Source organism: Molossus molossus, unplaced genomic scaffold, assembly GCF_014108415.1.
Source record: "Molossus molossus isolate mMolMol1 unplaced genomic scaffold, mMolMol1.p scaffold_m16_p_14, whole genome shotgun sequence".
In the NCBI taxonomy this organism is placed as follows: Eukaryota; Metazoa; Chordata; class Mammalia; order Chiroptera; family Molossidae; genus Molossus; species Molossus molossus.
This window is the reverse complement of record NW_023425349.1, coordinates 13,478,864-13,491,904: the sequence shown is the minus strand read 5'-3', so window position 1 is coordinate 13,491,904 and position 13,041 is coordinate 13,478,864. Positions and strand designations below refer to the sequence as shown.

Genomic DNA, 13,041 nt, shown 5'->3' with positions numbered 1-13,041 from the left:
AGGGTGGCTTAGACCAGGGTGGCAGAAGTATAAGTGACCAGAAGTGGTCTAATTCTGGATATTTTTTAAGTAGCTAACAGGAATCAATGAAAAGAAATATGTAACTTTCAGAAAGAAAGACGCATCTAAGTCATCCTGAGGAGAGCCAGGGAAGGCAGTGAGCTTCAAGCTCAATCTGTTTTTTTTTTCCTCCAAATATTTTTTCTTTACTGCGTTTAGAGAGAGCGGAAAAGAGAGGGGGAGAGAGAGAGAGAGAGAGAGAGAAACATCTATGAGAGAGAACATAGACTGGCCTCCTCCTGCATGCCCCCCCACCGGGGATTGGGCCTACAACCTGGGCATGTGCCCTGACTAGGAATTGAACCGGCGACCTCTTGGTGCATGGGTCGACGCTCAACCACTGAGCCACGCTGGCCGGGCTTCAAACTCAGTCTTAAAGAGGCAGCAGGCAGTTGTGGGGGCAAAAGGAAAAGAAATGTCCCGTCAAAGGCCCAGAGGTGGGAATGGGCACGGTGCTCTGAACCATTCAGTGGAAAAGATGTTCAGGGGCTGGGCAGGGCCAGACTCAGGACACACAGATGTGTGTCCCTGCTCCTGAAATGGCCATGCTGGGTCGCCTGTGCCTGTGTCTCTATCTAGGTCCTACCCATTCTTCAAGTCTTGGCTGCAATATCAGTTTCTTAGGAAACTCTTACCTAACCCACCTCCTCCATTCACCATGGTAAATTCCCTCTTACCCCTCTCACAACACCTTACCCTTCTTCACTCATTACATTCATCGTATGATTTACCATCATAATTCTGTTTAATTTTCTGTCTTTTCGGCTTGACCGTAACCTATTCAAGGCTGAATCCCAGGGCTTAGCCCAGAGCCTGGCATGAAGCAAATGTACACATGGGTTGAATTAAGGAGCAGGCCTACCAATTTTCTGTTTCTAATTGCCTGTGGGCAGGAAAAGCAGAAGCCTGAATTGTTGGATTTTGTGTTAAAAGTTAACATATTCTGAAGGAAAACCTAACGGTGGCCTATAAACTAAAGTATTCTCCAGAAATAAACCTTGTGACATTTATATGATCTGCTCTAAAAATGTCTCCCTTTTGCACATATCTCATCACTTTGGGGAAGAGAATAAAACACAAGTCAAAATATCTCCAAGATATTTCAACAAGTCAAATTATTAGCACTTCCCACAGATACTTATGGTAGCTTGCACTTTTTTCAAAAACAAAAAGTATGAAGAGTGCTTCACAAAATGCACACTGCAAAGCAGAAAGTCTCCTCACAATCCAGCTTCACCACAATAGATGCTTATTTACTCGGCACCGTCTCCTGCGGTCTAACCAGCCATTTGTCTCCAAAGGGCAGGCCTGTGTAGGAATGCTGGGCCTCCACCAGCAAATGGAATCCAGCAGCCTGCCAGGAAGGCCTTGGCACACAAAAGATCAGACAGCAGCTCTCCTCGGTCTCCAGCCACTCAGCAGTGGGAGCCAACAGATCTTCCGTGCCTGACTAGTCACCAATTCAACGTCCAGCCTCCATGCAGTCATTCAGTTAAGCAAACATAGATTGAATCCCTACAAGCTTAATAGCAAGAAAGAAAACCGACCCTGGCCGGTGTAGCTCAGTGGTTAGGGCATTATCCCATGCACTGAAGGATCACAAGTTCAATTCCTAGTCAGGACACATACCCAGGTTGCAGGTTCAATTCCCAGTCAGGGTGAATTCATGAGGCAACCGATCAATGTTTCTTTCTCACATCAATGTATGTGTCTCTCTCTCTCCCTTCTATTCTCTCTAGAATCAATGATAAACATATTCTTGGGTAAGGATTAAAAAAAAGAGAGAAAGAGCCTGGCTGGTGTGGCTCAGTGGATTAAGCGTCATCCTATGGACTGAGAGGTCCCAGTTCAATTCCCGGTCTGGGCAGATGCCTGGGTTTTGGGCCCGATCCCCAGTAGAGGGCATGCAGGAGGCAGTTGATCAATGTTTCTCTCTCACATAGATGTTTCTATCTCTCTCTCTAAAAAAATCAATAAAACATATTTAAAAAGTAGGAAAATTCATGAAATAGGGCCTAACGGTCATCAATTCCTCTAGTCCTGTGTTTATGAAAGGAGGTGAATAATAAATCAATACATATATAAAATATTGAGCACCTACTGGGAACACCTAGCCAGGCCAGGGTAAGTTCTGGGCCCCAGAGACATCAGAGCCCAGGCTCAAGGCCTCAGGGCCTCATGGTCTGGTGTCTACTCCCCTTGTTCTTACTCAAGAGAATGCCCAGCTTTGTGTACTTACCACCATTTCCCAAACCAGCAATGGGGCTGATGCCTTCCAGGTCATCTGGTAACTTGGGAACAAGGCCACTAAGAGAGAACAGGTGCATAAAAGATGGGTTAGTGTTTGAACAACAGAGACTGTTAAGACTGCAGATGACAACCATCAGACCACAGCCAATGAGGTGCACACAGCTGAGCCACCTGGAAATCATGCAGTGCAGAGGTTAAGAATTCAGTAGCTGAGTGACCTTCAGTAAAGCTGGTCATTCATTCATTTAATCACGCACACATCAAGTGCTCTATGTGCCATACATGTGGTAGGTGCAGAGACACTGAGCCAAGTATAAGCTACTTAAGTTTCTGAGTCTCACTCTCTTAAACTGTTACATGGGAATACCACCCTCTCACTGTAAAGGTTAAATGAGTTAACGTACATAAACACAGTACACAGTAAACACTCAATAAGTGGCAACTATTGTTTTTGTCATTACTATTATTAATATACCCATCACAACCAAAAATTAAGCTTTCATGCCCTGGCCGGTTTGGCTCAGCGGTTAAGAGCGTCAGTCTGTGGTCCAGAGAGACCCGGGTTCAGTTCCCGCTAAGGGCACGTATCTTGGTTATAGTTTGTCCCTGGCCCTGGTTGGGTCGTGCGGGAGGCAGCCACTCGATGTGTCCCTTTCACGTCGATATTTCTTTCTCTCTCTCTCCCTCCCACTCTATCTGAACAAAAAATGGAAAAACGTCCGGTGAGAAAAAAAAAATTAAGCTTCTAAGAATCAGGCTTTAAGAACATCAAATAAAAATGCAAAATTCACTGATCTAAGAAGTTTTACCAGGTGGATTACTAAAACAGGTTCAGTGAAGATCTGGAGACATTGCCAGAAAACTAAAGCATCATAAGAGGAGTGGTTTACCACCAAAGACAATACCCTAGGTTCTAGTCTGAGCTCTACCACATACTCCTCCAGGCTTTGCTTCCTTCATCCGTGAAAGGAGGACAGCAGCCATTTCATGGAGTAACTGACAAGTAAACAAGACACAGTGCCCAGCAAGGTACATGCATATTGTGTAAAGCAAAACATCACTGTCACCTAGAAACACAGTGCTTTATAATTTATAAAGGCTTTACTCTCATGAGAGCTACCCCATTCCCTGAGGGTCCATGCATTTTTCAAAGGAAGGTGCTGAGATCCAGGTAATTTCAGTGGCCTATCCAGTGTCGCATGGTAGTTAAGCAGAGAACCAAGTCCAGAATCCAGGCCTGTTGTGTCTAACCCCCAATGATGCGTCCCTGTCCCCAGCTGTAAACTAGGAGTTGATGGAACCTTAGCTTCTAAATCTAAATCCATTCTGTTCTGAAGACAATTTTGCCTGATGACCAAACTTCAAGTTGGCATGCACTTCCAAGATGAGTGCCAAGCAAAAATAATGGATATAAAATTCCAACATCAAGAAAATGATTACCAAAAAAAAGAAAATGATTACATAAAATATGTCTGCTATAAAATTAACTGAAAAAAACTTAAGTAGAATATGCACTCAGTTATTTAAAAATATACATATACACTATAGTCACCTCTACTCCTTCTTGGAAATGAGGTAGGCTATAAATACAGAATGAGATAAAGGAAATATTTAAAATCATCATTTGTGGAAATGAGAGATATTTTCCTCTTTTTAATTTTCTATAATTCTCTATTTCTTCCAATAAGCATCACTAGGACAAACTCTATTTTCTAAACTTTAATTTCTTAATCAAAATCAAGTTCAATCACCACTTTTTGCAGAGGGTGGCCCAAAGGCCCACCAGGTTACTGGTCAAGCTCAGCCTAGTCTAGTCTCTACATTCCCAATGGGGTTCTCCCCACCACAGCCACTGAATGACTCCCACTGGCTGAAATGGCCTATCAATTACTCAATCCAAGATCAATCACAGTTGAAAACTACCAGGTAGGCAAAGCCAAAGAATTTTGTCTTAGATAAGTTTCCAATAGGCAAACACTAAATTTGAAAAATAACATATGACATCCCAACTCTTAGAAGAAACCACTATGTAACCCAGAAATTCCTTCCACTTGGGCTTTACCTACCCATTCTTTTTTTTTCAATAATCCTCATCTCAGGATATGTGGGGGGGGTTTTTGCTTGTTTTGTTTTTTTTATTTATTTTAGACAGAGGAAGGGAAGAAGGAAAGAGGAGAGAGAGAAACATTGATGTGAGAGAGAAACAACAATCAGTTTGCCTCCCATAGGCTCCACAACAGGGGATTGAACCCACAACCTAGGTATGTGCCCTGACTGGGAATCAAACCCGCAATGTTTGGTAGACAGGATGACGCCCAAACAACTGAGCCACCTAGCCAGGGCGTACCTACCACTTTTAAAATGCTATGAATCTGTCACCTGCACACTCCAGTCAGTTCCAACTGCACTTCCAGCTCTAAGTAGCTCCCTCCTGTTCTGATCACTCATTTTTGGCCCGAGAACTAAGGTTGGGGCTTCATGGAGCCTCACGAGAAATCAAAACTAAACAAGCAAGAAAAGGGGGCTTAGATACGGTTTTATCATGGTACAGATCAGGGAGATGAAGGCCCAGAAAAGAGAAGGAACTTATTTGCTCAAAATCACAAAGCCTAGTGGCAAAGCTGAGACCAAATCCAGCAAATTCCAGCATGACCATAACAAGCCTACCCTGTTGAGCACCATGCTGAGCAGGCACCACACTCAGGACAGGACAGGCAGCCTCCCATTTAATCCTCACCACAGCCCTTCTGTGGTAGGTGGCAGTTTTTAAATGTTGCCTTTTTTTTTAAATGAGAAAACAGAGGCCCAGAAAAAGTGAATAAACTGCAAAAGCCAAGCTAGCTGGATTTAAAACTTCATGCTCTTAACCTCCACACCACCCTGGCACCCCTAACACCTTCCTCCAGGGGGCTGTGGTGAGGTCCGAATGAATGAAGGCAGAGGATTTCCAGTGCTCGCTGACCACAATGCAGAGCACCCCCTCTCCCCCCAAAAGACTGCTGTTAGTCAACCACTTGTTGAGTGAATGAATGGACACTCACCTGAGCTTCACCATCTCATCCTGCTATCTTGCTCTCAATAGGAGTGGCCACTCAATAGGAGCGATGTTTCTGTGTCTGTATAAGGCAGCAACAATTGTCCATTTATACCACAGACCCAACTAGGCCTAAGCGTTTCATTGGTAAAGTGTTATGAGAGCCGTGGATAGGACTGGGCGTCACTTTCAGAAAACAATTACACCAACAAGAGCACTTTTGTTTGCCTTTCAACAATTAATTTGTCACTCTATGTTATTTATCCTTAGAGAGGATATATAGAAATACAAAAATAGAGAAGCCCAGTTCTCTTCAACTACCTCTCGCTCCCATCTCAGTCCCCTCCTAAGAGGTAACCCCTGTTGCCAACAAGACATGAGTCCTTCCAGACATTTCTCTACGTTATTTATACACAGAGACATAATTTTATTTTGTAGCTTAAAAATAAATGCACTCAAACTTTATATTATTCTGCAGTATCTTTTCCTGACTTAATGTGTCCTAAAGATATTTCCATCATAGAACAAATAGATCTCCCTCAATGTTTTTAACTCCTGCAAAGCACTCTTTTCCAACATGTATTGCCCACAACCCGCAAAAGGATACACATTACCCTTCATTCTTGAAATGTTTTCTATTCTGTTCTATTCCATTTTATACAATTCTGATTGCAACCTACTAAATTAAATTTCATGAGCTGCCATGGGTCACAGTCTGAAAGACACTTTTGAAAGGATCTATATTTACCCAGTCCCCTGATGGTAATTCAATTTGTTTCCAAGTTTTTCCTTTTACAAATAATGCTATACAAAAATCCTCATACAGGTCTCTTTGTGCACATGCATGAGGATTTCTTGTGGAGAGATAACAAGAAGTAGAACTGCTGGTCCAAAACAATTCACTTTTTTTCCCCTTTGGTTAATCCTCACCCAAGGATATTTTTCTACTGATATTTTTTTTAGATAGAGTTGAAGAGAGGAAGGGAAGGAAGCGGGATGGGGAGGGAGAAAGAGAGAAAGAAACATCAATGTGAGAGAGACACATCAACTGGTTGTCTCTCACGCAACTCCGACCAGGGCTGGGGATTAAACCTGCAACTTGGTACATGCCCTTGACTGGGAATCGAACCCAAGACTGTTTGGTCCATGGGCCAATGTTCTAATCACTGAGCCAAACTGGCCAGGACTTTAATATGATTTTACTGATTTTTTTTTTTAAGAGAGAGAGAAAGGGAGAAGGAGGGAAAGAGGAAGAGAGGGAGGGGGGAGATGGAGAGAGAGAGAGAAAGAGAGACATAGATTGGCTGCTTCCTGCACACCCCCTACTGGGGATCAAGCTCATGACCCCAGCATGTGACTTGACCAGGAATCGAACCAGTGACTTCCTGGTGCATGGGACAACGCTCAACCAACTGAGCCACATCAGCCAGGGCCATATTCATATTTTTTGAATGGGCAAAGGATTTGAAAATATACAAATTGCTAATAAGCACATGAAAAAATGCTCCACATTACATTAGGAAATGCAAACCAATACCATAATGAAATACCATGTCACACCTCCATGGATGGCTACAGTGAAAAAGACAAACAATAGCAAGTGTTCGTGAAGCTATAGAGAAATATGAATCCTCATACACTGCTGATCAGAGTGTAAAATGATGTGGCCACGTTGGAAAAAAGTTGGACAGTTCCTTAAAATGTTAAATATAGTGTTACCATATGACCCAGCAATTCCACTCATGGGTATATACCTAGAGAGAAATGAAAACATATGTCCACATAAAAACTTGTGTACAAATAAATGTCACAAACCAATGAATGAATGTGATAGTATTATGAGATGGGGCTTTTGGGAAATAATTAGGATTGGATGAGGTCATGAGGGTGGAGCCTTCATGAATGGGATTAGTGCCCTTATGAGAGATGAGAGAGAGCTTGCTTCCTCTCTCTACTCTTCCACATAAGGATACAAGGAGAAGTCAGCAGTATCCAACCTGGATAAGGGTCTCACCAGTTCCTGACCATGCTGGCACCCTGATCCTGGACTTTCAGCCTCTACAACAATGAGAAGTAAATCTCTATTGTCTATAACTCATCCAATCTATGGTATTTTTGCTGCAGCAGCCTAAACAGAGTAAGGCAGGGAGCAACTACTAATAGGCATATTTTTTTGGATGATGAAAATGTTTGCAAATTAAAATACAGTGATGGTTGCACAATTCTTTAAATATCTGAAAAATCATTAAATAGTACATTTTAAATGGTGAACTTTATAGCATATAAATTATATTTCAATGAAGCTGTTAAAAAACTCACAGGCTGCCCTGGTCAGTTTTGCTCAGTGGTTAGAGCATTGGCCCACAGACCAATGAGTCGAGGGTTCAATTGCAGTCAAGGGCACGTACCTCGGTTGAGGTGCATCCCCCGCCCTGGTCAGGGTTGTGCAGGAGGCAACCAGTCGATGTGTTTCATATCGATCTCTCTCTTTCTCCACCCCCTCCCCACCTCCCATTTTATCTGAAAATAAATAGAAAAATATCCTCAGGTGAGGATTAAAAAAAAACCAAAAAAACAAAAGACCGGCACATTTTTAATGTTAATAGATGCCAAACTGTGTTCCAAAAAGACTGTACCACTTGACACTCTGTATATGCACTTGTTCAGTGATTCCAAAGCAGCATTTCACTACTCAATATAGGACCTACGTTTACATGGTATTTAGCTTTTCAAACAAAGACTGAAAATAAATTATTCATTCAACAAATATTAGTTGAGCCTCTACTATGTGTCAGAGATGGTTCTGGGTCTAAAGGTACAGTGGGCAACAAGCCAGATGTGCTTCCTGCCCTCAGAGTTACACATGGCGAGGGGTGCTCTCCTCAAACCTCACAGTCTACCAGGACCCCTGATCCAAAGTCAGCCTTAGGCCTTCACTGAAAATTTCATTCCACCATCCCCTTTCTCAAACTCCTTTTACAAAATTCCATGAAGGCACTCTTTGCCTGATAAAGGACAACCTGTGTACAAACTTTTGGGAAAGTACAAACTTATAAGAAAACATTTCTTTTTTGGTCTGCCCGTAAGCAGACTGCAAGCACTTAGTGGCCATATACTAGTGGGACCTATAGATGAACTAGTTTGGCACAGGTCTTAGGAAGCTCCCAGTTAGGGAGAGGCAGAATCCTGGGCATGAAAATAAAAGGGTGGAGCCAGGGTTGTAGGCACAGAGGATCTGATCAGAAAACAGTGTAACATGGAAACAATATAACAAAATTAGCTAACATTTAATGCACTCCCAGTAGGTGCCAGGCAATACACAATCTCCATTCATCTACAGACACCCAGATAAAATAGATATTACCAAAGAGAAACTGAGGCTCAGAAGGGTTAAGTGAATTACTCAAGTGATATAGCTAGCAACTAGCTGAAGCAGGATTCAGACCCTGTACAAAGCACAGGTTTCTTGCAACACCACCAGGCAGGATTTAATAAGGGGCCTTAGCTTGGATGAGGTTCCTGGGGCAGGGATCTGAGCCTAAATGTCACAGGGCTGGAGTGTTTTGGGGCACCCACAGGTGATCAGGTTTAGAGAAAATGACACACACTAACTTAATTCAACAAAAGTCTAAGGACAAACTGGAATCCAGTTTTGTCTCTAAAACTGGGGCTTGGCAATGACCAAGCAGAAGAGTGCTCATACTAGCAGAAGATGAGGTGATTTTATTCCAGACGATTTTCTCTTCCACTGTGACCACCTAGTGTAGAAGCTCTCTCACACAACCTTTCTGCCAGTCTTTAAGGGCCAATTCAAGTACCAGTGGCTTCATAAAATCCTCCTAGAATCCTCTCAGAATAGGTACACAGAACTAGTCAGAAGGCAGGACAGGGTACTGGGAGCCAGGCTTTGGAGTCAATAGGCCTAGATATAAGTCCAGACTTGATCGTGCACTTTCTGTGGATCCCAGACTATTCACTTCACCTCTCTGAGCCCCAGTGTCTTCACCTATAAATAGGGATAATATTGTCAAAAAAGCATTGTTTATCAGTAAGTTAAAAAAGAGTTACTGAGCCCCATTTATGAGCTAGATACCAAGTTAGGAACCAGGATTACAAAGATGATCAAAATACAGCCCCTGCTCTCAAACAGGTCATAGCCGAATCTGGGAGATGGACAAGTGAACAGGGTACCTACAATGTCCAATACGGGACTCATCGGACACATGTACCACCGGATGTGGTCAATCCACGCTGAGAACTACTTAAGTGTAAAATACATACTGGGCTTCAAAGACTCCATAAGATAAAAAAGAATACAAAATAATTTTAATAATTATTAATAATTTTCTGCTGTTTACAAGTTAGAATGGTAATATACAAAAATACTAAACTAAATTAAACACATTATTAAAATTAATTTTACCTGTTTTTGTTTTACTTTTTAAATTTGGCTACTAGAAAAGTTTAAATCACATATGTGGCTCAAGCTATATTTCTGTTGGACAGCGCTAGTCAAGAAAATTCAGTGAGGCAGTAAGGGCTGAGAAAGGGTCAGTGATGGATGGGGTGGCTAGAGTAGAGAGGGCCCAGGTGGGGATGGGGGAATGTCAGTGAAAACTTTCTGGCAGTGACATCTAAAGTGAGACCTAAAAAATAATAAGCATTAATAAGGCTAAGGGGCGTAGGGAGGGCAATCCAGGCAGCAAGACGAGCAAGTGCACAGGCCGAGCAGTAAGAAAGAACAAGGTGAGATCATTCATGACAAAGAGTTTGGCAGCCCGGCAGAGTGAAGAGCCCGGGAAGGGGACAGGGTAGGGAGAGGGAGGACAAAGGAGGCTGTGAAGTAGATGGGGCCCGATTAGGAAGGACCTTGGAAGCCCCATTAAAGAACTTCATCCTGGGTGTAAAAAGGAGCCAGGGAGGGTCTGAAGCATGTGAATGAGAGATTTGTATGTAGCCCCTGGGTCCTGTGAAGTCAAGGAGAACAGGGGAGACTATTTGATGAGTTACTAACCTGGGTGAGACACTGGGCTAAACCTCTCTAGACTCACCCACTTTACAGATGATGAAAACTGAGGCTCAGAGGGTAAGTGACTTATCCAAGGTCACAGGATTGTTAAGTGGCAGAATTGGGACTGTAACCCAGCTGGGTCTGGCCAACTGGCACCGAGATGAGAAAAGCTATCTGAGAGAATAATCATGGAGTTTATCTTAATGGCAATGAGAAGCATTAAACATATAAAGCATCAGACTGTGATGGTCTAAAAAGAACTTTCAAGAACTTACAAGTTAGAATGATAATATATGGGAATACTCAATTAATATTAGAGGCGTAAAGGAAAACTGGACTATCTGGGTAACAGGTCACAACACAATATATTGGGGCAGTGGTAGTAAGAGGAAGAGAACGAGACATGATGAACTACCATAGGATTCAATTAAGCTGCAAAGGGCCTGACTCTGCCTTATTCATAGTAGATTCTCTCTCTCTTTTTTTTTCTTTTCTTTATTGATTTTTAGAGAAAGGAAGGGAGAGGGTGAGAAAGATGAAAACATCGATGAGAGGGAACACTGACTGGCCGCCTCCTGCATGCCCTCCACTGGGGATTTGGCCCACGACCTGGGCATGTGTCCTGACCAGGAATCGAACGGGCGACCTCTTGGTGCATGGGTGGATGCTCAACCACTGAGCCACACCGGCCGGCCGGGCCATAGTAGATTCTCAATAAACAAAGTAACTATCTGTACAGGTTTGCCCAAGACAGGGCTTGTCTAGACCTGCTGTCCAACATAAATATTAATTGTGCCCATTTCACTCTTCAGAGCATCCAGGTTTCACAAGTAATATGGTCACCCTTTAAATTAGGGTCTGCCTGCCCTGGCCGGTTTGGCTCAGTGGTTGGAGCATCGGTCTGCGGTCCAGAGAGACCTGGGTTTGGTTCCCGCTAAGGGCACGTACCTTGGTTGCAGTTTGTCCCCGGCCCCAGTTGGAGTCATGCGGGAGATGGCCACTCAATATGTCCCTTTCATGTCAATGTTTCTCTCTCTCTCTCTCTCTCTCTCTCTCTCTCTCTTCCTCTCTCTCCTTCCCACTCTACCTGAACAAAAATGGAAAAATGTCCTCGGGTCAGGATTAAAAGAAATTAGGGTCTGCCAACTAAAAGCAGCAACCTGTCCCTAGCAGACCTGGATACACACTGCACTGTCCCAGTCAGGCTCTCCTCCCCATCCCGGGACCACTCTCCAACCAGGAACCCAGGACAACCAAAGGGCCCCGGCCCTAGGGCAGTGCAAGGCTGTCAGGCCTTCCCACCGGAAGGAGAGACCCTGGCCCCACCAGCAATGTGGACTCCATCTGCCTCTTGGGACAGGTCCATTGGGGGGCCTGTCAGCATTCCCCAATTTATATTACTATTGATGATGACGACCATGGCAACACAATCGTTTTTTAGGCACTGATTATGTGCCAGGCACCACACTTGCCAAGCAAATGACTGGGAAAGCGTCTTCTCCTTTAATCCTCACCCCAAGTCTGTTGGGTGGATATTACCACTAGCCCCATTTTACAGATGGGAAAGTAGGTGAAGTCACTCTACCAAGGTCACACAGCTGAAAGGGCTTGGATTTGAATCCAATTCTGTTCAACTCCAGCCAAGGTTCTTAACCATGGCAGTCCATTGCCTTCGCCCTGGTGGCCTCTCTGTGACCCCACAAGCAAAGTCTGGACAGACCAACTGCATTCCCCATAATGAAAGCAAACCCCCAAACCAGAATGAACCGTCAAGTGCCCTCAGGGTCCTGCCCCTCAACCAGCTCCCACTAAGGGCCCCCCTGGGGGCCCCCTCCGCCCGCTCCCCTGAGCAGCCTCCCCTGTCCCTCACCCCGTCTCCCGAGAATGTCCCGAAACACGAAAGGCGAGTGTGGTGCGGTCGGGACCCCCAGCCCCCCACACTATCAGCTGATGGGTCCCCAAAGAAAGCGACCCCACACCTGAAACCCTCACACATCCTCAAGAGCAAACCCCTGTTCTCCGCTGGAGAACCCCCATCAGCGGGAACCCCGCCGCGGTTACCGTGAACCCCCTAAAGCCGGGCCGCACCTGCAGCCGCTGAGCGTCCCGGGGAGGGTGACGTCCTCTTCCAACACCGAGTCCATCACGGACTTCGAGGAGGTGGTGGCATTGGTGTCTGTGGTGGCGACACCACTGGTCCCCGCTGCGGTCGCGCGCGGCCCGCCCGGCTCTGCAGGTCTCCGCCCCCTCCAATCCAGCTCCTGTTCGGACTCCGGCGGCGCCGCTGGAATTCAAACCGCAGCCGCCGCCATCTTTCCCGGCGCTTCTTCCTACGGAAACGAGGCGGGGTCAACGAGGCGCGCGCGGTGAAGCCGACCAGCCGGGACCGAAGCCGGGCCGGCCAGCGCGGGCGGGCGCCATCTTAACTAAGGGCAGGACGTCCAGGACCAGCAAGACTAAGGAAAGGGAGTCCGGCGGCCATGTTTGGTGAGGGCAGCCAGGCCGAGGCCGGGCGGGCGCCATCTTTGTTGAGGGCTAAGGTCGGCCTTGGTCCGTTAATTGAAGCGGGAATTGGGAATCCGGCCGCTCAGGGACCTTCAGAGTGGGTAATCTGCTCCGTGTTTTTCTGAATCATGACCACGAACCTTGCAGTCTGTTCTGCCGGAAGACCTTTTTCCGCCTGGAC

At 45.1% G+C, this 13,041-nt stretch overlaps 1 protein-coding gene across 4 annotated transcripts in view; it reads right to left on the bottom strand.

Moving 5' to 3' along the window:
• Window positions 1–12,668, bottom strand: part of CDK5RAP2 (CDK5 regulatory subunit associated protein 2) — a 184,641-nt gene extending 171,973 nt beyond the window's left edge. For 3 of the 4 annotated variants that reach the window (XM_036260325.1, XM_036260328.1, XM_036260326.1), the window contains exons 1-2: window positions 12,444–12,668; window positions 2,300–2,367 (exon numbers count right to left, since the gene is read on the bottom strand). In XM_036260325.1, the coding sequence (XP_036116218.1) occupies window positions 2,300–2,367; window positions 12,444–12,499 (124 nt within the window). In that variant the 5' untranslated portion in view covers window positions 12,500–12,668. The remainder of the gene's footprint in view (window positions 1–2,299; window positions 2,368–12,443) is intronic. The other variant, XM_036260327.1, reaches the window with a different exon arrangement.
• Window positions 12,669–13,041: the final 373 nt, after the last annotated feature.